Source organism: Serinus canaria, chromosome 4 (genome assembly GCF_022539315.1).
Source record: "Serinus canaria isolate serCan28SL12 chromosome 4, serCan2020, whole genome shotgun sequence".
Lineage (NCBI taxonomy): Eukaryota > Metazoa > Chordata > Aves > Passeriformes > Fringillidae > Serinus > Serinus canaria.
In genome coordinates this window covers 39,150,948-39,173,247 of record NC_066317.1, presented here as the reverse complement: position 1 = coordinate 39,173,247, position 22,300 = coordinate 39,150,948, and the positions used below count along the sequence as shown (strand labels likewise).

The 22,300-nt window shown below is 39.6% G+C and overlaps 2 protein-coding genes across 2 annotated transcripts in view; one reads left to right on the top strand and one right to left on the bottom strand.

Annotated features, from left to right (window-relative positions):
* The window catches only part of WWC2 (WW and C2 domain containing 2), a 95,962-nt gene extending 83,516 nt beyond the window's left edge, over positions 1 to 12,446 (bottom strand). The window contains exon 1 of the mRNA XM_030238833.2: positions 12,084 to 12,446. Within this exon, the coding sequence (XP_030094693.2) occupies positions 12,084 to 12,214 (131 nt within the window). The 5' untranslated portion in view covers positions 12,215 to 12,446. The remainder of the gene's footprint in view (positions 1 to 12,083) is intronic.
* DCTD (dCMP deaminase) overlaps positions 12,053 to 22,300 on the top strand; it is a 59,825-nt gene continuing 49,577 nt past the window's right edge. Inside the window, exons 1-2 of the mRNA XM_050973514.1 lie at positions 12,053 to 12,177; positions 13,258 to 13,432. The gene's annotated coding sequence lies outside the window, so the exon portion shown is untranslated. The remainder of the gene's footprint in view (positions 12,178 to 13,257; positions 13,433 to 22,300) is intronic.

Below are 22,300 nucleotides of genomic sequence, written 5' to 3'. Positions count from 1 at the left end.
TTTTTACAAGTATCCAAGGATCTCATAAAGTTAAGTACTAAGTTACTATGTAATCAAAATCCCCATCAGGACATCACCACCATCAATGCCACATGAGACCTTTCGTGGTATTTGAATGTTACTGCGTTCATCATCAGTGCAACATCAGCCTTAAACATTTCTGCAAGTCTTAAACCGATGAGTACTTACTACACTTAAGCAAAAAGAGGGCATTTGGGCAAAGTTCTAATACTGGCCATTTTAAAAAATTCAAATATAGTACTACAAAATAGCTATTTATGAGAGTATATTCTCAAGAAATCTGTTAGAAACCTATTACCTTAATAAGCAATGACCTACTACCTCTCAATAAGTTCTGCCAGGAGAAGGGCTCTTTAAATACTGTCATTCCTTGACATCAGACACCTGCAGTGAAAGTGTTTCAAGAATTTCAGGCAGCTGGATGAAGCTGTTTAACTAACTAGGACGCCAGCCAAATTCAGAATAAAATAAAAAATAATTAAATGGATTAAATGATTAATCATAAGTGTTGATTATGGGAACATTACTTCCGGGCATTTTTTGAGTTTGTTTTGTTGTGTTTGCTGTTTCTTTTTAAAAATATCTTCATACATTTTTTTAAAATACTCGGCACCACAACTTTGACCAGAAACAAGTTACATTACAATTTTTCATCAAAACCTGGCTGAAGAAGGGAAAAAAGAAAAAAAAAAGAAAAAAAACAAAACAAAACAAAAAAAAAAACCACACAACCCCTCAAAAAGCCACAAAAGCTCAAAAAAACCCAAAAAACCAAACAAACAAACAAAAACTACAAACAAACAAAAAAACCCACCAAGGCCATGAAATCTCAAATCTAGGAGGTTCTAAGGATTTTGCATTAAAAATCCCTAACTGTTCTACATTTGTCCTCCAAGCTCATTTTCTTGCCAATATCTTGCCTGGAAAAATAAAGTTTTGATGTCTTTCATGTATGAGCCAACAGGCCAGCCAGGTCCTGAATGCAAATCAGCAACCTGCTACAGCACAGAAGCCTGTGGCTCATTTTACATCATTCTAAGTCATGCTAGCAACTGAGCCAGAACAACAACCACATAAGCAAACAAGAACAAAAGCAAGAATGAAAAACAAAATCCACACCACCGTAATAATTTCTTTTACTATCAGCAATTTTTTCATCTTCTAGACCATAGCATCATGAATTTACCTAACAGCCGCTTAACCAACAACCCCTTGGCAAACTCCAAATTTCAGTTCACTGTCTGTCTCTCCAAGAGTAGATATAAAATGAGAGCCTAGGGATGATCAATAACAGAGACAAAAAAGAACCCCCAAACCAGAAAAGAATATGCAGAGTTCAGAAACTTGAACAGAACATCTGTTTGCTGTGTACTAAATAATCCTGCATAGTCAGCCTTACTTGCTCCAGTAGTAAACCACTGACCAGGCTAGCCTGACTAAAAGGCTTATGGTATTTGTATACTTTCCTGCATCCCATAATATCTCTAGTCATTTAAACACTATTTCAGGAATGTCCTGTAGAGGCTTCAGATGATCATTCACATCCACAGCATTCCACTACTCATTAGAATGACTGTAAATGTGTTAGTTCATTTCAAACATTGCAACATGACAGAAAGAGGTCATGTCACTTCCCTGTCAGATTGCTGCCTTGAATTGCATTCTCTTAAGTATGCCCCCTCAATGCTTAAGCCAAATATATTTCAAATATTTTATACTTCCATTCCAAATGAGCCTTCCTCATGCTGTAGCCTATTAAAGCACCACCTCAGCCTGCCTCTTCTGCATCAAACATAGCTGCAAACTGCAAAATAATGTGGGAAATATGAAAACTTTTGACAAAACTCCTACTAGCCAGCATCATTAAGACACGAAAATATAGAAAAAAAGACATAAATTTCTGGGGTTTCTCCACATGTCTACATTCAAACCAATTAATTAATTAATCCATAAATTAAAGGGAACACTGTAACTTACTTCAGAAGGGTGAAATTGGTGAAATTTAAGTCAGAGATCATGTCATCTGAGGACAATCCCGTTTTCTTAATCTTCCTCCAACCCCATGGATAGTCCAATGCCAGTTTTGTCAGTTTGTCAATGTTCATTCTTGAATGCAATACTAAATAGTTTTGTGTCTTAAACTCATACCATAACTTATTTTGTAAATCTTTCTGAAAGAAGTCCACAGCATTCCAAACTAGAACTCATTTCCACTGTACAATTCCATCCAAACTAAAAAGGGGGGCTACATGCAAGTATTTGCACTTCACACTTGAAGTCTCAAGCAACAAAAGACCCAAAACACCATTAGAGTCAGATCCTGCACACAATAAAATTTTCCTTTACTGGGAATGTAACTAAAATAAACCTCAGAAAACATACAGTCAATTCTAAATTATGACCTTGAAAAATAACATTTTCAAGGTCATAATTTAGAATTTATTACAAATTACTGTACAAGATGAGGTCACATCAAGAGAGCACTAACTGAGCTGAATGAACTGAAAAAGACCTGTTTTTCTTTTCTGTAACCTGTGATTACACTGAATATACATCGTATAGGTCTTGGAAATAGGGGATTCAGATTTAGATGGACAGTGAGTTTAGGTACACATGGGAGTACATTCCCAAGAGTACACAAAACCATTATCAAGTCTCATAGAGCCCTTAGGCAGACCCTGACTTCTGTCACAGTTTTAACAATAAATTAAGAACTCAAATAATGTGTTAATACATTTCTACTGAGAAAATGCTTCCTATATGAAATCTGAGCTCCTAAACTTAGGTTATTAGCTCCTAAAAGTAGATTATTTCATGCTCTACCAAGAAATAATGAGAGATACCTCAAGCTGGGTATTCACAGTGCAAACCAGGACAGAAAAAATGTCTTAAATTTTAAATCATGTCACAAGTAACAACACACATATGACAACAGAAATACACTTGAGTGGTGGATAACCTATGAAACAAAAATGTCACTTATCTCACAAGAAAACTTGGTATCACTAGCATTTCTTACAAACCTAGCAAAGACTAAATCTAAGTCAAAGAAGCTTCATAAGCAGTAGAGACCACAGTTTCATAGAAGCAAAGTCAACTAGATATCACTAGATGTCCTACTTTTCCCATTGCCTTCCCAAAACTAAGAATAACATCCAAATATTGCCTGTGTAGTTCAACTCCCAGCTGCTTCAGCCTTCCTGCACTATAAATCTTTCTCCACTGACAACTGGCCTCTGCTGTGTACTTGGTGGAACAGAAGCCAAAACCAGCAACCCCTTGGTCAGGCTCTGCAAGAGTCGGGCAACAGTCAGAATGGTTCAGGAAAATGAATCAAACCACAGGATGACACTGGAATCACTTGCTAAATAACAGCATTTTAAAAATACAATTATTTGACTAATAACAGCATTTTAAAAATCTACCACATAAATCTGAATCACATCTCAGATGCAAACTGGTTTTTAACTGGTTTTCTAAGAGGAATTAAGAGTTTTCACAGAGACATTTTGTTAACACTGGTAAAGAGGCAAAAAGTTTACATAGACATTTTTTGCATAATCAAGAAAATGTGCATTAAGAATGAAGGGACTAGGTTTTGAATAAGAGTAGTCATTATAGATCAGATCATCATGGCCTCTCACAAGACAGACATTCCTGGACTACACTGCAGTTTAACCATTGACAGTACTAGACAAAGAAAAAAAACCCATCCCATTGTTTCTCTATCAAGAATAAATAAATGTCTTTCCCTGACAATTTTCTGCAGTCCATCACAGACAGAGAGTAAAGTTAAGACGCCCACATTTTTAGCCAAAGTGGGTCATATCTCATCTTTTGGAAGCATTACAGGAACAATACAGCAAATATCCTGCCCAGAAGTGTCCTAGTGAGTGACAGGCAGAAGAGATCAGAATTGCTCCTCCACAGTGTGAACCCAACAAAAACACTGCCATGCAGCTATACGACAGGGGACACCTGTGCTCTGGTCAAACCCATCTTGACAAGATGCTACTAAGACATACGCCTGCCACTTAGCTAAAAGGCAGGCGACATTCATCATGCATTGGGCATATTTTCTGCCATATGGCATGATGTGCTTGTACACAATTTGCAGACTAGCAAAAGTTCATCTGCCATATGATTAAAACCAGCCCCATTCCCAAGCAGATATTCCTAGCTCTATGAGGGAGGTAAGCTCTTATGGTCGAAGGGCCAGGCATTGAATCAGAGTAAGAATTCTTTACCAGTCAGATCTGTAAACCTTAAAATAAGCTTATCTGGACAAGAATAGAGTTCAGCATTTAAAAGTATTTTTAAAAGAAACAATAGGTGTGTAAAGTACTATTCCTTCACTAACAAGGAGAAAGTTGCCTATATAAAAACTGAGTCCTCACAGAGTTTAGTTAAAATACAGATTCTTCTAGATCTTTCCCCCTGTACCAAAAGTCAAAAAATACTGATATTTTTAGATACTGAAAGCATGATTACCAAATGAATCAGCATATTATGGAAGGCATTCGAGTAGGTTGTTCTTTTTTACTTTTCAAATAAAGACTGAAGTTTTATTTCATGAATTAAGAAAAACAGCACAGACATCAAAGCCAGTCCAACTTGAAATATTGTATTGCACACAGCAAGAGTATACAGAAGTTCAAGTTTGCTGTCCCAAGATAATGTGTCTTTACATACCCACACAATTACTTTGAATACAATATGTATTCAAAGTTGATGAGATAAAGTTGCCTTTCTTCAAGTACAAACAGTATCCAAGTTCAAAGGACAGCATCTGATCTGGTTCTATAAGATGCAAATGATTGTTTCAGTCAACAGAATAAACTGACAGATTGCCTCTAGCCCACAAGTCCTAACCAACAAAAAAAAAAAAAAAAATCCAAAAGAAAATTAGCTCTTAAAAAGTACACTTTAACAAAGGGGGGAAAGAATCTCTCACCCAAGAAGCTCTTTTAAAAACAAGAGTCAGAGATTGATTTCATCGGTGGGAACTTCACCATCATTAATGGTTTTGCACCAAAAAAGTCACACTGGGAAGAGCAACAGTCATCATCAATACTCAATATGTGCTATTTAAAAGACCCAAAACCTACATCCACAATGCACATCCCTTCAAATTACTGAAGAAACACAAAAGGAAACCCATAACTAATGTAAACTTCTCTTTTCAGCCACTAGCTGCTCCTTCCAAATGACGGAAAAGTCAAGCTGTGCATACAGATGATGACCTCAAATGCATAAAGACAAATGGCTCCACTTCGCTTCACCCAATAAGACATTAAAAATCTTCAACCATCATTCTGGTGAGACACTTTGCACCAGAGCATAAAACACATTTTATGAATAATTAGGAACAAAATGCATCAAAAAATTTCTTATCTCATTCATAAACAGTAGAAATTAGCTATTCATAAGCATATTGTCAACAGCAGCACATTCCCAAAAAATTACTTCTGCAACCACACAATGACAAAATTTCTCTTCAACGCAAGCTTCACAGCAACGAACTTTCAAAAGGCCAGTAAAAAATTCTGCAACATCATAAAGGTTTCTTGGTTACAGAAAACATATTTAGAATCCGGACATCCATGACAGTTTTACTACTGACTCACCCAGCAAAGATGAACACAAAGACATGCACAAGAAAACAAGGGAGACACCCCACAACAGAAATGGACATCTAATAGTTCCATGGCAACTAGGATTGATCTTCATCTTGATTTCTACAGCACCATTGTCCCCTTCTGCTCCCAGCTCTGGACTTGCCCCCTGGCTCACATGAGTAACCAGTCAGTGACACAACACGCTGATTCTGCAGGAAAACAACCCTAAAAAACAACTGGGTTCATTTTAGCCAAATTGTCTCCTGGGCTCCGTTTTGGTGGCAGAAAGAGGATATGTAAGCAGAACCATGCCAGTTTGGACTCAGTAGGCTGCATTATCCTCCTGGAATATTTTCTACTCTCCTTCCAGGTAGCTTAAGAATTTAAACACCACAGCCTTACAGTTGAGGAATCTTAGCATAATTTCTATTCATGCCTTTCTGAAAGTGTATCGCCATGGAAATATTACTGTATGTAAATTTTTGTTTGTCCATTTTCAATCTTTTCATTACTTCCAGGAGTACTAGTTCAGTTTTCAGTCACTGTGTGATGTATAAATTGTTAAATCAAAGATACCTATAACACTTCTTTAGGCTAAAAAGAAGAAGGTAGCAAAAAGCCAAAATAAAACACTTTCCACAAAATTCTATTTATCTATTGATGTTACAAACATTAGTAAGTGGAAGTAGAGAAATCCTCTTATCTTATTAGAATAACCTGAGTATCCCATTCAAAACACAGAATTTTAGCCAAACAGTTGGTGACTGGTTATTTAACAGGATAAAAATCAAGAACTCCTAATGCAATCTGTACAGATCTCTAAAGTTATAAATAATTTTTCATATTTGATCTACATATTGACTCTCGCTATTTTCCTTCACGTGTACAACTTCTCATTAAGCCTTACGTTGTTCATGACAATTATTGTAACACTATTTTGTAAGTCAAGGTAGGTTTTAATTGAAATAGTTCTAGCAGGCAAGTACAACAGACACAGGTCTGGATAAAACACAGCCTATAGCACTTGTCCCACTTCACATACCAGGTCCCAGTTCTTGGCTGTGACCAGCAGTACATACTTTGCACACATAAGCAAATAGTCCACAGCATTTCCTGACTTGTTAACTTCACATGACCCGAGATGAAAGACACAGTGCAGCTCTATCACTTCCAGAGAAATAAAGAATAAAAGCCTTATCTCGAAGTTACCATAGCCATTTTCACTAATGCTAAAATCAACAACACACAGCCACATGCAAATGACAGACTGGTTAAAAAACTCACATACACACTCACTTTGTATTTTAACACTGTGTGATGCTATCACAGTTACAGCAGCACTGCATTATTAGAATTCTACTTTACACTGGATAAACAAATGAAGACGTCAGACTTCAGACACAGCTAGTCTCTCATTGCATGTTCATGGGTTGCATCATGGGTTTTATTTTGAATAAATACAGATCAATTAAGTAAAAGCAGTCCTCAACCTGTCACTGAAATCAGAACGAGATACTAGACAGTTTCACAGGGAGCATGCACATTCCTGAGAAGACAAGGAGGTAGGAATAAATTAGGTGGAATTGGGATAAAAACCAGCAAATGATACTACAGCATGAAACAGGGAAGAAAAAGATATTTGGGGGAAAAAAACTGTTGCCCTATCTCACTACAGAATTATTTCAAGCTGTATATCTTGGAGTGCCATCAAAGGATTCTCTACTAATTTTTCAAAAGAGCAAGTTGACCATTGCTTATTAAGGATCAAATGTCATTAAGTATGTTGAAACAATCATTTAGCAGCTCCACACCATCAAAAACATGAAAGACTCATTCCCTCCTCAGTTACTGGCAAACAAGGGAAGGGAAGATAGAAAGGAAATGAGAAATGATGTGAGAAACCAGTTAAATTCGGTCTTAGCAAGTCTAAATAAAGGCCATTCTCAAGTCGTTGTTGCAGTGGTAAATAATCAATGTTGAGATCAGCACTTAAAACAGAATTAAGATCAATCCCTTTCAAGCTGTAATAACTAACACATTATTTTATTCATCTGTCACAGCACAGCTTTCTTACATGCATGAAAGAATCAATCCAAATGTATTTTCAAGTCTCCGATGATGCCTCTCACCACGTTATTTCATTTCTGCTTGCCTCTTATTTGCTACCTTTAATGAGCACAATGTCTTATATGACTCCTATTTCTGCTGTGACTGAAGGTCTTTTACCATGCACCACTGAGCTACAGCAATGTCCAGGAAAGAGACAGGATGGAAGTCCCCCCACTTAAATAACTTCAACTTCAGTATCTTCAGTCCTCACACTCTCTGCTGTCCACAAGACAAGGGAAAGCAAGCTCTAGTGAAAAGATAAGGAATAAACTGCCCTTTTTTTCCTATGGAAAATAAGCAAATGACATTTAATTGCTGAAACCTAGTAAATTTTCTAATTCAGGCAAATCTAGCACAAGTTACAAAATCCCATGCTAAAATTTGTAGTGTTTTCACCTCCCCAAAAGATGAGAGAAGCAATGGAAACTGCTTTCCCTACTCACAAAGCAAACTCTATCACAATCTCTTTAGTTCTCTGGTTTTCTGACATCCAATGCTTCTCAAGCACTTTCTTAGTTATACAGTTAGCAAGTACCCTCAAAACATTTTAGCAGAAGTATACTATAAACTACTTCAAATGTACAAATGTATTTTTAAAAGGTTTTAGCCCTCAGTGGAAAGTGAAGTGAGAACAGAAAGGATAATTTTGTTTTCATAGCATCTCATTCCTTACCACTGACAGGAGTGGGACAGGAGTGCAGATAAAGATTTAAATGAAGATCACTCACAACTTCAGAATTTGTGATGCAGAACTCATTATAGGCAAGCTATAAAAAAGCCATCTGTTTTGAGTCAATGGTGATCAGCAGTGTGCATGGGACTATTATGTAGAAACCAAGATATGAGAAGCCCTGAATTCATAGTGAGAAAACCAAGCATCACCCAACTGCTGAAAAATTCAGATTACTGAGATTCCAATCTCCCATTTCATTCCTCCTTGGTGCATTACTCTGTTGGTTCCACTAAGGAATATAACAAACATGAGGCCTAAAATGCGTTGAATGATGGAAAAAGAGAAGAATTTTCCTTTTCAAATTCCTGTCCCACCCAAGCCCCTATTAATTAACAGGAAAAAAAAAAAAACCCCAAAGCGATACTTTACAATTACTCAGTATTCTAAGAACTTGAAAGAGTTTCAAAGGAACTTCAAAAAACAGTATGCATTCCTCTAACCCTTTCTCCCCTTTTCATCTGCTTCTTCTTCAGTCCATAGCCATCTTTTCATATTTTCATCAAGTAGTAGGAGGATAAAATTTATACTTGGTCTATTTCCCTGCTTACAATAAGCCAGTTCCAGAAGAACTGTCATGACCAGCAAGTTCTCAGCTTGCTGTAGCTTGAGGGAGTCATGAACAGAGAAATCACATCTTTATATTTTGTGACTGAAAATGTTGCTGCAACTCTCACATTCTTGCCTTTATGTCTCTCTGTCTATCTGAATTATAGATCTTAAAGTTCAAGTGGCCCTCTCTTTTGGGACACTAGCCTTTAAAACAAATTAGCACAGAAGAGTAAGTGTACGGAGAGAAAAATCACTGGTGAACATTGCAAAACATTAAAAACTCCCGAGCTTCTACAAAACTCCCAAAACACAAGCTAAGTCACTATTGCCTTTGAAAGTGTGAGATCCTCTAACATCAGTGGGATTATTCAATACATAAAGTGGGCAAAACTGAAAGCTGAGTCCCAGGCTTGAAGCTGATGTAAGTTTTTTTCCACAGTTGTACCCAAGGCTATAATTGTATTAACAAATCTGTACCACCTAAGCAGTAACAAATACATGTTATAGAAAAGAACACGAGAAAAAACATTAAAAAACACAACAACCACAATTTTCCAAGAAGCTTTCAAATATGGCATTTCAACTGCCCTATTATTTCTAGATGTGAATATTTTAAACCAGTAACAAAGTTCCTAACTGTGCTCAAATACACCTGGCAATTAACAAACATATGGTTAATGTCTCATAGCACTAGTCTTCAGTATTTGTATCTTCTAAATCAAAGAGGATAAAAATTATTTTAAAACATCAAACATGACTTTTCTATGTGCTCGTCGAGGGAATGAAGTGTAACAAGAGCAAAAGGAATATTGTCAGTAAAAATTCATCTATTTTACCCTTCTTTACCAATGTAACATTTTAGAAGCCTGTGTTCTATAATACTCCACAGGCACATCATGAAAACTTTATGATCTCTATGAGAGAAAATAGTTGGGGAAAAAAAAAGTCCTAAAGCATCACCAGACAAGGCAACATGTTTTCAGTCATTCTTTATAATCCTTTACCTTCATTTTGACTATTTATTATAAGTTTTAGAAACAACATTAATCCAGATTGTATTGTATTGACAAACTTGGAAAATCACTTTTCAACTTTTCTGACAGCAAGCCCAAATAATGTTCTGTGTGGTTTCCAAATGTATATTCTCTAAATACATGGAAGATAAAACTGAACGTAAAGCAAAACCATCACAAGACGTTCACGAATTTCTTATTTGTTTTTCCAAAACAAGTCACCAATATAAGTACAGACTGCAAACAGAGATATTGTAAATACAAATACTACAAGCTGCACATCAAATGGGCTTGTCAGTCTCTCTTCTGTGCAGGCAATTCAGCTTCACAGCTGAGCCATGTACACTAAAGCATGCATTCTCCTAAGTACCTAGGGCAAAATCCCTTTTTGTTTGTTTTGCATGACTGACGCAGGTTAACAATTATTTCAAACACTACTCTTCTGAAAAGGTCTTTATCATCTGTAACGAGAACTGACGGAGTAAGGTCTCAGGACTTGGTTTCCCTTTCACCTGTAAGGCATTAACGAAACAATATTTATCCTATCTCTATAGGATGGCAAACACACAAGTGTTATGTCACTGTCTACTCTGTCAATAAGAGTGAAGACTCAAATTTTACCATCAAATATGAATGGTCTTGAACTTTTCAGGACTACAAAATGTACTAAATTAAATTAGTAGTATACTCATTGAGGCAGTATTAGAAAAAGTACATTCCATATCACATTTTGCTTTGCCTCAATCATACTATCTTCTATTCCGCTTTGAAAATGTACATTTAAGGTCTAAAACTGAACAAAACTTCATATCCACTGTTTCTAGAGACAGTAAAGACAGAAATTTTATACTGCCTGCATTAAAAAAAAAAAAATACCCAAGAATGCCAGGTGTAATAAATAACATTGTCCTGTATACCGTATCACCCCACTAATATTTACAAGGTAATTAACATGTTGTGAACTACAGAGGAATTAAAGCATGAAGTTTGCCACTACTGGAATTTGCTGTTATAGCAAGTAAGACTGAGCAGCAGGCCTTACACAGCACATGATGCTCGTCAAAACTTCCCTCTGCAACTTGCAGCCAGCAAGCTTCGCCACAACCACCTTCTCTAAGTTCACCTGAGAAATATAAACCAAGGCCTTCATTTATAATTCAGTGTTGCTTGTTTCATAAATTTATAGTGTCTTTTTGAAGTCGGTTTGTTTTTTTAAAAAATAATACTGCACTGTTTCCGACTGCAACACTTTATTTCATAATATGCACAAAGTTTTGGGGTTTAATTACTTCTCAGCACCACTTCGGGCAAAAGATAAGTTTTGCACTAGGTATCTTGTCTGCCTGTGACCGAGCTAAAAACAGTCACTGAAGCCGCCGCACAGAGCCAGCATCCGTGTTCCAGCCAGCAGAGCTGCCCGGGCACTCCGGGACCAGCAGCCTTGGCGTAGGGGTGCTTCGCTCGCTGAAGCACTTCCACAGGAGTTTTACAGAGCTCAGCCCCGGGAGGGGCAGCAAACACGGCGTGCTCCGGCTGGCGGGGGCTGAGCGGATTTGGGCTCGCCGAGGCCTAGCGAGCACACGAGGCCTCCGGCAGCCCCGGCTCCTGCCCCGACAGCCCCGCACACGGCTCCGGGCGGACCAGGGGAGCGGGGGCACACGGGAGGGCCCCGCGCCCGGGATGCTCCGCAGCGCCCGGGGAAGCGGGAGGGCGAGGAGCCAGAGCCTCCGGTTTGGGACAAGAGACTCGTAAACTTTGGTACCTGTCGGGAACTCCTCAAATGCCAGCAATCCCCGGCCGCTCCCAGAGGAACTCTACAGGCTTCTCTCTCCCTCCCCGCCCCAACACCAACTCACGCCACAGGCTTAGAATCAAGCCTGTGGGAAGGAGGGCACGGTGTGCCCGTCTGCAAGCAGGGCTTCTCCTGCCCCCCGTCCCGAGAGGGGACCCTCCGGCGCGCCCCCCGCCCGTCCCTCCCGGCGGGGCCGCTCCGAGCCCACCGCCCGCCCGGGCCTCGCCGCCTCCCTGCCCGCGGTCCACCTGTCCCGGGGGTCGATCCAGCTGGTCTGCTTGGTGTTGTGGTCGATGTAGAAGACTTTGCCGTCGTAATCCCTCGCCTCCTCCCAGCCATCGGGTAAGGGAAGCTGCCCATTCCCCGCTTTCCTAGGCATGGTCGGTCGGCGGGGGTAACTGCTCCATAGGGACAGAAAGAAAGACGGGAAGCGGGAAAAGCCCCGGCCCGGGCCGGGGAAGGGGCCGAAAGCGGGGGCTCGAGGGAGCCTAGGGAAGTCCTCTGCCGGGTCTCAGTCCACCATGCCCGGGCTGCCGCTATGCTCGCGCCGCGGCGACGGGTCAGGGCTGCCGGCGGAGCCCAGCTGCCGTCTGGGCGCGGGGAGCCCGGCTGAGCCCCGGGCGGCCGCGGCCGCCGCTCATTAGCATGAGATTAGCATCCATCTCATCTGCATGCACATTCCTCCCGCCGCATTCCTCAGGGTTAACCCTGGCCGCGCTGCCCGCCGGGTTGGGCCGGGCAGGCCTCTGCCGCGGATCCGGCGCGGAAGCGGCCGGCGGGGCAGCGCGTAGGGCCGGGCGGCGGGCAGGAGCGGGGGAAAGGCTGCGAGAGGGGCCCGCCAGCTTCCATCGAGCTTTGCCCGGGGGCTCGGCCGGCGTGGGGGCAGGAGACGGCCCCCCGCGGGGGACGGGCGGTCCCGGGCGCTGCGGCCGCGTCCCCCAGCCTGGCGGGGCAGCTGGCGGGGCCGGGAGCCCTGCGGTCACCGCCGCCTCCCGGGGGACAGCAGCGCCCGGCATGACGGACACCGGCGCGTCCCATTCTTTGTCTGCGAACTTGCTGCGGCCCGGCATCGGGTGGCGCAGAACACTTTGTCGTGGGGCATGTCCTGGCCCTCGGAGCGCGGGGAACGTGTCCCGGGAAAAGGCAGCTTTGCCGCTGCCTCTCTCCATGCCCTGAGTCGGGGCGGTGTCGAGTTCCCTCTCCTAGCCGTTCAGGTCCCGCCAACCTCCCTTCGCATCCTTGTGAACTCTCGCTAAAGTCCAGTAAGGCTCAAGGGTTCCTAAAAAGCACCTTGTTATTTAAAATACTTGAGTTCTAAATTTAAATACAAATGGGAACCCCTCTTTAACCATGGAAGTACCTAAACTTAGTGTCTTTAGTTTTGGTTTTGTTTGTTTGTTGGTTGGGGTTTTTTTTTAACAGAACCATCAGCGAAGAGTGTGTACGCCGTGGGTGCCCCGCACTGTTGTGGCCTGAAAAGCAAGCAGCTAAATCGCATTAAGTACAGACACCAGGTGTGAGTTACTGAGTGTTTATCTCTCATTTGCCATAGGAGAAGAGTACCCCAGGCTGGTTACCATGGTTCAGCTGATAGAAGGTAACTTAATGAGCTCTATTAATTTGCATGTGTATCTGATTCCCAAGATCTGGCACCAGAAGTAGAGCATCAATGGGGGAATATGACTCTTAAGTTTAGCAGCTAGAATTCCTAGGTAACTCAAGTCCTTGTTTCCTAGAATGTTTTATTTCTTTTCATTTAAAATTACTGGTTTTAAGTAACAAGATTTTCCTGGGAGAGGAAGTCTCAAATGCAGAGGTGGTTTTGTGGTGGTTTTTTGTTGTTGTTGTTGGGGTTTCTTTTGGTTTTTTTCTGGGGGGGGGGGGGTGGGTTGGTGTTGGTTTTGGCTTTTTTTTTAATGTCTGTTTATCTTCTCTATTATAGCTTTCTAGTAACCAGCTCTATAAATTATTCTTCTGGAGCAATTTACCCTTATTATCTACTAGACTTGTTCTGTGCATAACAAGTTTTTTGATTCCATTTCAGAGGCCACATATCTGACAAGCATTGAAGTAACTCATTTGCAGGTATCTAAGTCCTACTGTTGGGTCTGCTCTTAAATATAAAAATGTGCCAGCAAGATATTATTTTAATTTAGCTAATTGCCAGTCTGGTACAGATAAGATCTGCATTATTTTAGTCATTGTACTTATTTTATTGGGCAGTCTTGTCCCCAGATGACCCCTATGCCTCCCCCTCCAGACTTCTTTGAAGATTTTGATGTCTAAGGTAGTGTGCAATGAAACTGTACATTAACTGTACTTCATACATGAAGTAAGGTCCTGGTAGTTAACAGTGGAGAAAAACTGAGCTGTGCTAACTTCTGGATATCCATAAGAGTTGAGCTGCTTAGGGAATGCAGCAGGATCATTGCCTGTTAAAGAGACAGATGCATTTCTTTTCATTGTCAATATTGTTTCAATTAGCTTTTTGATTTTTAAGGGCCAGTTTTCTTGTCCTTCAGTAAAAAAGCATCCCCACAATTTACCAAGCATTTTGTTTGTGTCCTTTTAAACAGTCTACTCAATTTTATAATTTGTTTGTAGGTGTTGCTCTATAGTGAGAAATTACATGTGGTGGTTGTGGGACAGGATAAACTGCATTTCCGTTTCCATTTTAAAGTTCATTTTGCATTGTCAATAAGACATTTAAATATGTAAGTTGATAAAAATATATAGAGGATATACATTTCTTTCTAAAAGCCAACTGCCAGTTACTGATCTTTGGCATTACCCAGGAGCTTTTATAACAATACAGCATTTTTCATCTTGAAAAAGCAGGCCTGTATACAGCAGCACTCCTGTACTCCTAGTGCCTAAATAATTCACATAAAAGAATGAATAAAATTAGAAAATCTGTAATACCAAGACAAAACTGGACTATCATTTGTGTCAATACTTCCTCTGAAGGCAGTCATGGCACCTGAGGGAATACTCAGCTCCTACTCTCTGTCACCATCAAGGCAGGTAGACCCACATCTTTGATTGTTGGTCAGATGAGACCCACTTGGATGTGGATCTGAGTTATAACCATCTTTACCAATGTAATACTTCTCATAAGAAGATGTCAATATTTTAATTCTCATAGATAAATGGAAATTGTAGTTCTTAAATTTTGGAAATGAATACACTGAAGTCATTGCATAATTGTCTAATTTTTACGTATATGCTTGTGTGTCTATATACAGATGTGCTTACACTGAAGTATAAACTGCTGCATGGTGTTATGCTCTCCTGTTCCTCCCCCTGTTTTCCATTGTTTGAGTACTTCATTGTGTTTCCATCCATTTTTAGAGTCTACAGTCCAGAATGCCAGTTTAGGACTACTTAGGCATGACAGTACTTGACATCAGATGGACAAAAAGTAGGTGTTATTTGTGTAAACAGACCTTTAATATTGCCAGTGAGAGCATATGGCTTTTTAAAGGTATTTTTTCAAGTATACCTCCTGCATTTCAACTGCTAACCTGCCTGGCACGTTGTGCTGGCATTGTCAGCTGACAGCATACCACAGATTGTTTGGCTTAATTACATAAGACAGCATAGTTCAGAAGATGTAAGCATGCTTTATTCAAAACACAGAAGGGTTCTTATGAATGAGGTGTCCAAAAGCACAGAACAATCTAGCTATGGCATGATTTAAGTATCTATCAAAAAATATGATAAATAACCAGAGGTAATCAATGTGAAAGAGCTAATCATTCCTCTCTTTCGCTTTGCATATGCATGTTTAAGTGGCCTGAAGAAATTCCCATGGTAAGTAGTGCATAGGTAAAGAATTGAGCTAAAGGGAATTAGAATCATAACTGTTTTTTGTTGACTAGAAGAAAAAATGTCTATGTGAAAATTCAGAACAAAAGTATGGGAATGGCTGTATCCAAAGGAGGTCTTCAAAGGCCTATACTTGTATCCTGTCACATAACAAGAAACATATCCACTCCAGTCTTTGCTAATGTAGTTAATCTCCTGATACTCTCTGCTTGCTGCTTCTTTCATAATAAGGCTGTTCCTGGAACTGACTGTGATCAAATAAACCTGTGTTTGTACCTTGTCCTTCCCTAATAGGAGACTCCCTTAATTTGATGATCCACTGGAGTGTCATCCCTGGTGAAATGTGCAGCTGTTACAGCTCTAACTTGTACTATCCACAAATGGCTCTGAAGCAGGAGCTGCAGCAGTTTCCCTGAAAATTTCCATAGTTCAGCTTTCACTGCTTGCACACAGATCTTGAATATAGAATGAATTATGAAGTATGGCAACAGAATTAATTTCTAGAAGTATCTGACAAAAATATTTGAAAATATATATTGGTTACGTTGGGGTTTTTTGAACACTTAAACCACCAAATATGTTCAATGAGTCTGACTTCTGTCATGTGTAGCTACTGTAGAACTCTAAAAAGTAATCAGTATTATCAGCATTATAAATATTTGCTAATTTAATAATGGTAAATTTTATCTGACAGCTATGTTTTCAGACAAAAAAAGCGCACACCAAAAAAATTCTCCCATATAAAGTGAGATTTTCACTTTTAAAAAGTGTTTAAAAAGTTCTGCAGAGAAAAACTGTAGCATGCATGAGGGAGGAAAGGAGGAGGAGGAGGAGCTGCTTTTACTGTTGTCAGCTTCTGATGCATGTATACATCTGACAGTAAAAGATCTTTGAATAATACTGTTTCTGGTTGAATTTATGATGAAGCTCTGCTGAATCAATGGAGCCAGATAATGTTTATGCTCATCCAGCTTTTCTTGTTATTCCAAAGCCTGCTTTATCCACTTACATCCATTTGAACAGCTTGCTGCTTAGACAGTTCTAAAAAGGTTTCCCAGAGTATCAGTGAAAAAAAGACTATGCCAGGTTCTGCTTCACATTAATATACTACCTTTTTTTCCCCCAGAATTTTGGTCTTTTTTTTTTTTTGCTTTCAGGCATGCACAGGAGAAAGTACTGAGCAATCACATGTTTTCAGTCAAGACATACTATGAATCTGAAAGTAAGCACAGAGAATGAATTTAAATTAGTGTTAGTCTGATTAAAAGTTTAGAGTAGAAAATTAAAAGTTTAGAATGGAAATGATATGAGCTTTGCCTCAAAGTTAGCTATGGAAATGTGAGCAACATTCTCATGGTAAAATCTTCTCAATCTCACCCCAAGCCACTCATTAACCTGACTTAGCATTCAATTCTGTTAAGTCTGGTTCATACTGCTGAAATTTCTGTGGACAAAGAGAAAATAAGATGGAGAATTTTGGTTGTTCCAAAATCCCTAGGACTGATGAGGTTCAGATTAGTGTCTGATGCATATTCCCAAAAGATTCTTGATGCAGTCTTGGTATTAAACCTCCCATAGTAACAGTCTCACTGTTTCTTTTGTGTATTTCTGGTACTTGTACACACATCTAGGTTTCTTACATTTCGTCATATCTATGGAATTACTCTGTATATTCACTGCTGCCTAATGGCTTTGGAAAATCACAAAGCATGTCTGGTTAGCCAGGAAGGGTCCCAAGGGCCTGGTCTTCTGGCCACATGTAAGAAAGAAGCTGGCCAGCAATAGAGGATTACTGCTCATTGGCATGAAGTTAAGAATGGAGGAACTTCTCAATAACTGCTCCTTTGGCAGTGAACAGCTGTTAATTTCCTGAAGTATTTAAGATATCTTATGAACTAGTATTCAAGTTCACAGGTTTACAGAGCTAATGCTTTTAACAGTCCCTCTCTACTGTTGCAAGGAGTTAAGTGTTCCCACCTCAGCCAAAAGAAAACACTTAGTGTACGTTTGCTGTGTTGTATCTAAGGGGGGAAACAGATGAAACATGAAATGTCATGTTTTAGCAATAGCATCCTGAAGTACGTTTCTTCTCTGTATTATCCATGTACTTTCAGGAACACCGTGCAGTGAATGAAGTAGACTGGACTAATAGAGTATTTAACACTTGCATTACAAAAGAAAAAATGATTCCCTGACTGATGGTGAGGTTTAGGGAACCTTTCTTCTAACAAATGACATATTGTATTTTAAATGCAAAGAAGTATGGACTTGCCAAACTAATATATACTAAAAAAAAAAGGTGCTTCTTTTCCCCTTTACCCACTTTTCATCTCTTCTTTCCCCTCAAAAATACAGTTTCTTTGCGTGAATCTGAGGTATTTTGATGTCTGACCTAGCCAATAACAAAGGAACCTCAATCCTTTCTTATTGCTAAGTGAGGCTAAAAACCATGCTGAAGAAATAAAATCAATCTGTGCAAATTTATAACAAAAATGGAACTGATTCATCAATACCATGATTTTGCACTTCTAAACTGCTAGAGATGTTGCTGAATTGTATGAATCATTCCATGCCAATTTTCATTCTAGTCTGCTTATCCAAAACCCAGAATCCCAATGTTTGCACTTTTTGGAGGATTGAAACAATTTGAAGAACACAGCATGATATTATTATGTCCACTTTTCAGTGAGCATCAAAAAAAGAATTGTGTTAAGTGACATGATGGAGTGAAAAATACCTATATGAAATAGAGTAGGTATTAGAATGTTTGGTGCCTTCAGCTCCTGAACTGAATCTATTGAACTGAATAATGTCAATTTTATGTTCAGTATGTGATCTCAGAAATGCTTGGGATAAGCTTTATTATCACAAGGAAAACATTATAATTCATACAAAAATTCTTTTTTTTTTTGGTATCTTATTCCCAGGTAAAAGATGTATAAAAGTTATCAATTACATACAATTACATATGGTCAAGCATGTGTTATGAAATGTTTGTGTCCACATATAAGACACATGACAATATTTTAAGTTCTCTCCTTTGAATTTCTTTGTGGAAAATCATAACAAAAGCATAAATTGTAGTTAGCTTCACTTGTGTTTTTATAAATGAAACACACTAATAAAGAAACGGCTTCTAACACCATAAAAAGCTAACACTGAGCAAGAATTAAAAATATATTTTTAATCTAGTCAAAGTCTGCAAAATTTAAGTATTAAATAATGCATAATCCTTGGGCTATGAAATGTCAGAGCTGTTGCTGATTATCAGCTGTGCTGTAAAGGTGAAAGCAAAAGGATATATAGTTGATGCTTATATCAAAGGAATCACAGGATTACGGGATGATGGGGGTTGGATAGGTGTCATCTGGAGGTCATCCTGTTCAATCTGATTACACAGGGCCCCCTAGAGACAATTGCCTAGGATCATGTCCAGGCATCCTTCTCAGTATCTCCAAGGATGGAGATTCCCCAGCCTCTCAGGTCAGCCTGCTCCACTGCTTGGTCACCCTTACAGAAAAAAGATGTTTCATGATGTTCAGAGGGAAACTCCTTGTCTCAGTTTGTGACCATTGCCTCTGATCCTGTCACTGAGCACCACTGAAAAGAGCCTGGCTCCATCTTCTTTGCATCCTCTCTTCAGGCATTTCTATACATTCATGATATACAACTGAGCCTTTTCTTCACCAGGCTCAAGACTCCTACTCGCTCAGTCTTTAATCATGTGCAGTCCAGTTCCTTAATCATCCTTGTGTGATGCTTTGCTGGACTCTTGCACAAGGCAGCCCATCATTGTACCCAGCATGCCAGATGTCACCAGTGCTGAGCAGAGGACAAGGACCACCTTCCTTGGTCACCTTGTACCACCAAGGATCACCTTGGCCTGGAGTGTGTACTTGTGCATGAGGTTTTTCCTCCTCAGATACAGGACCTTGTTTGTTTGGGTTTTTTTGCTGAACCTCATAATATTCCTGTTTGCTCATTTCTCCACATCTTTAAAGGGTTTAAAGATTTTAAAGATTGCCTTTTAAATCAAACATACCAAACCAAAGAATCTGCTGAACTGAAAACTAGCTTCTTGAACTGTAGGCCAAAGGTGCCCTGGCAAGCAAGCAACTGGATGTTTGGAATCAGTGGTGCTTTGCTTTTAGTCTCTCTAGACAATCAGAACAAGTGATAAATGGTCTCATGATTCTGGTCTCTGCAGCTGTCAGTGGTGTTGTGGACATCATCACTCATAAAAGACCTTGTTTCTTCTACAGAAGCATTAATACATGTACAACTCAATATGCCATGTTCAGTAATTGAAACAAATTGAAGTCTTGGGGGGGTTAATATAAAGAAGAAAAATGGTGTTTTCAAATACTAGTCCAGAAATTCTATGATTACCTAACATGAACACCTTTTTTCCCAAACATAATTGGGAAAGAAGTGCAATTCTCTTATGCAGCAGTGTGCTTTCTGTTCCAGGAAGACAGAAAAAATAAGTTTGGGCATTTCTTTTAGATTGCATAATTAGGTCTTCCACTCCAAGGAAATAAAGTGGAGCATATCTTCAAAATACAGAATGAGGTACAACTTCCATCTAGTTTCACCTCCTCTACTTAAACCAGGATTCATGGTGATTTTTGATCTATCATTGATGGTCACTGTGCCCCTCAATGTGTACTGTCATACCTATACCAACCTTGCTGCTCCCTTATCTGGAGGATCCCCACACCCCCACTTCTTGGAAGAGTCCCTTAAGTGACAGTAGTCCCTCTCTACCGGCTGCTGTGCACAGGCGGCAAAGGACCATGCTGCCAACAGTGACATCTGCTGTTCGAGTCAGTGGCTGGGGTTGTCATTTAAACCATTCCTCTCAGCCAGAACAGAGTCAAAGTCAAAACAGGAGTTCTTAGCCTGGGTTCTGCGCGGGAAGGGCGCTGAGTGAAGAGGAATATGCTGCACATACTGCAGTGGCCTCAGTGCAGCACCAATAGCCCCTCTAGCAGTGAGATCTGGAAGGAGACTCCGTGGTTCCATAGAGTTAGTGAAGCATTTGGACAACACTCCCAGATGCATAATGTGATTCTTGGGGTTGTCCTGTGCAGGGCCAGCAGCTGGGGTCAATGATCCTTGTGAGTCCCTTCCAACTCACCTTATTCTATGACTCTAAGAAGCAGCAACTGGAGATTGAGGGCTGTTGACACCATTCCAATTGGTGTGCCTTCTACACTGTTTTCAGGGAATGAGCTCTTCTCAAGCTGTGTGTGACATCACTAATCACAGCTGCCAAGATGCTGTAAAGAGAAAACAAAGATCTGTCCAATTAAAACCAGACTTTTAAATTTTTAGATGGTTTTCATTGATCATGGGCAATCTAACACAAGATTGGTTAATTTTTTTTTGGTAGAAGAGGCAAGGAAGTACCCTGAGGCAAGGAAGGAGAAGATAATGAGTTGTTTATGGAAAGAGATTTTCTTCAATGAAGTAAAAAATCCTTAAATCCTTAAATCATGTTTCAGAAAACAAAAAATAGCATAAAAATCTCAAAAGTGCATTTATGCGCATTTTGTCCATAATACCACATGAAAGAGTAATGCTTTTATATATTTATCTTTAAGAGCTCTTTTTTGATGTATCAACATAAATTAAGAAAAACTGAAAATAGATAAAACTTTCCCACTGTAGTGAACTTGCAGTGCTGTTGCTGCCCATAATCCTATAAGGCAAGAAAGAAAAGATAATGGTACACTGCCTTTTATTGCAGCAGAGTTTACAGTAACACATTCACAGTATTCCACATCTGTGCAATGTATTTCTCTAGCAGTCTCATTTTAATAATATATTCTAATCCATTAAACTCACTCTGGTGTGCTTGCAGTGAACCATGACATTTCCAAATCAAAGTAAAATAAAAAAAACAAACAGACTGCAGAGCTAAAATTCTTTTTCATAACCTTTTACTTATTTACAGAGGATTCATGTGTTTAAATATACAAAACCATCATGACAGAATAATTATGAGGTTTTGTCATGTCATATTTTTTGAAACCATGTCAAATACTGAACTGAAGGACCTGCAGAAAACTAAGAAATAGCAAAAGTGAATAAAACCAAAGCCAAGCTATGATGAATGAAGGACAAAGGGTAATGAGCCCATCAAAACTTTGTTTTCTCTGCTGCAATACTTGACAGTTGATACTTTTGCAGCGCCAAGCGAAGTCCTGCTAGTCCAGTGATTTCAATTCTTAACCTGATCCTGTATTCCAAATGGCATCCAGCCTGGGTGCAGTGCAAACAGTGTTGATTCCAGGGTATGATAGAGCTCCTTCAGCTCTGGAAAGCCTTGCTTTTCCTGACCAACACCGGGATATAATCCACTTGGATTGTTAATTGGATAATTTCTGAAATCTGAGATTATCTCAATGTGTAGTTAGGCTATTAATATTTTTAATGAGTACCTCTATAAGCAGATTGTTCTGGGACAAGTGACAGGAGCAGACTATCTTGAAAGCAGACATGTAACCAGTAGGAAGAAAACTACATTGCTAAACTAAGCAACGGTAATGGAATACAAACCAAATACGGGGGTTGCCTTCAAATGATTCCAAGAAACCCAAAGAGCTGAATGTTAGTAACTGTTGAATCTTTA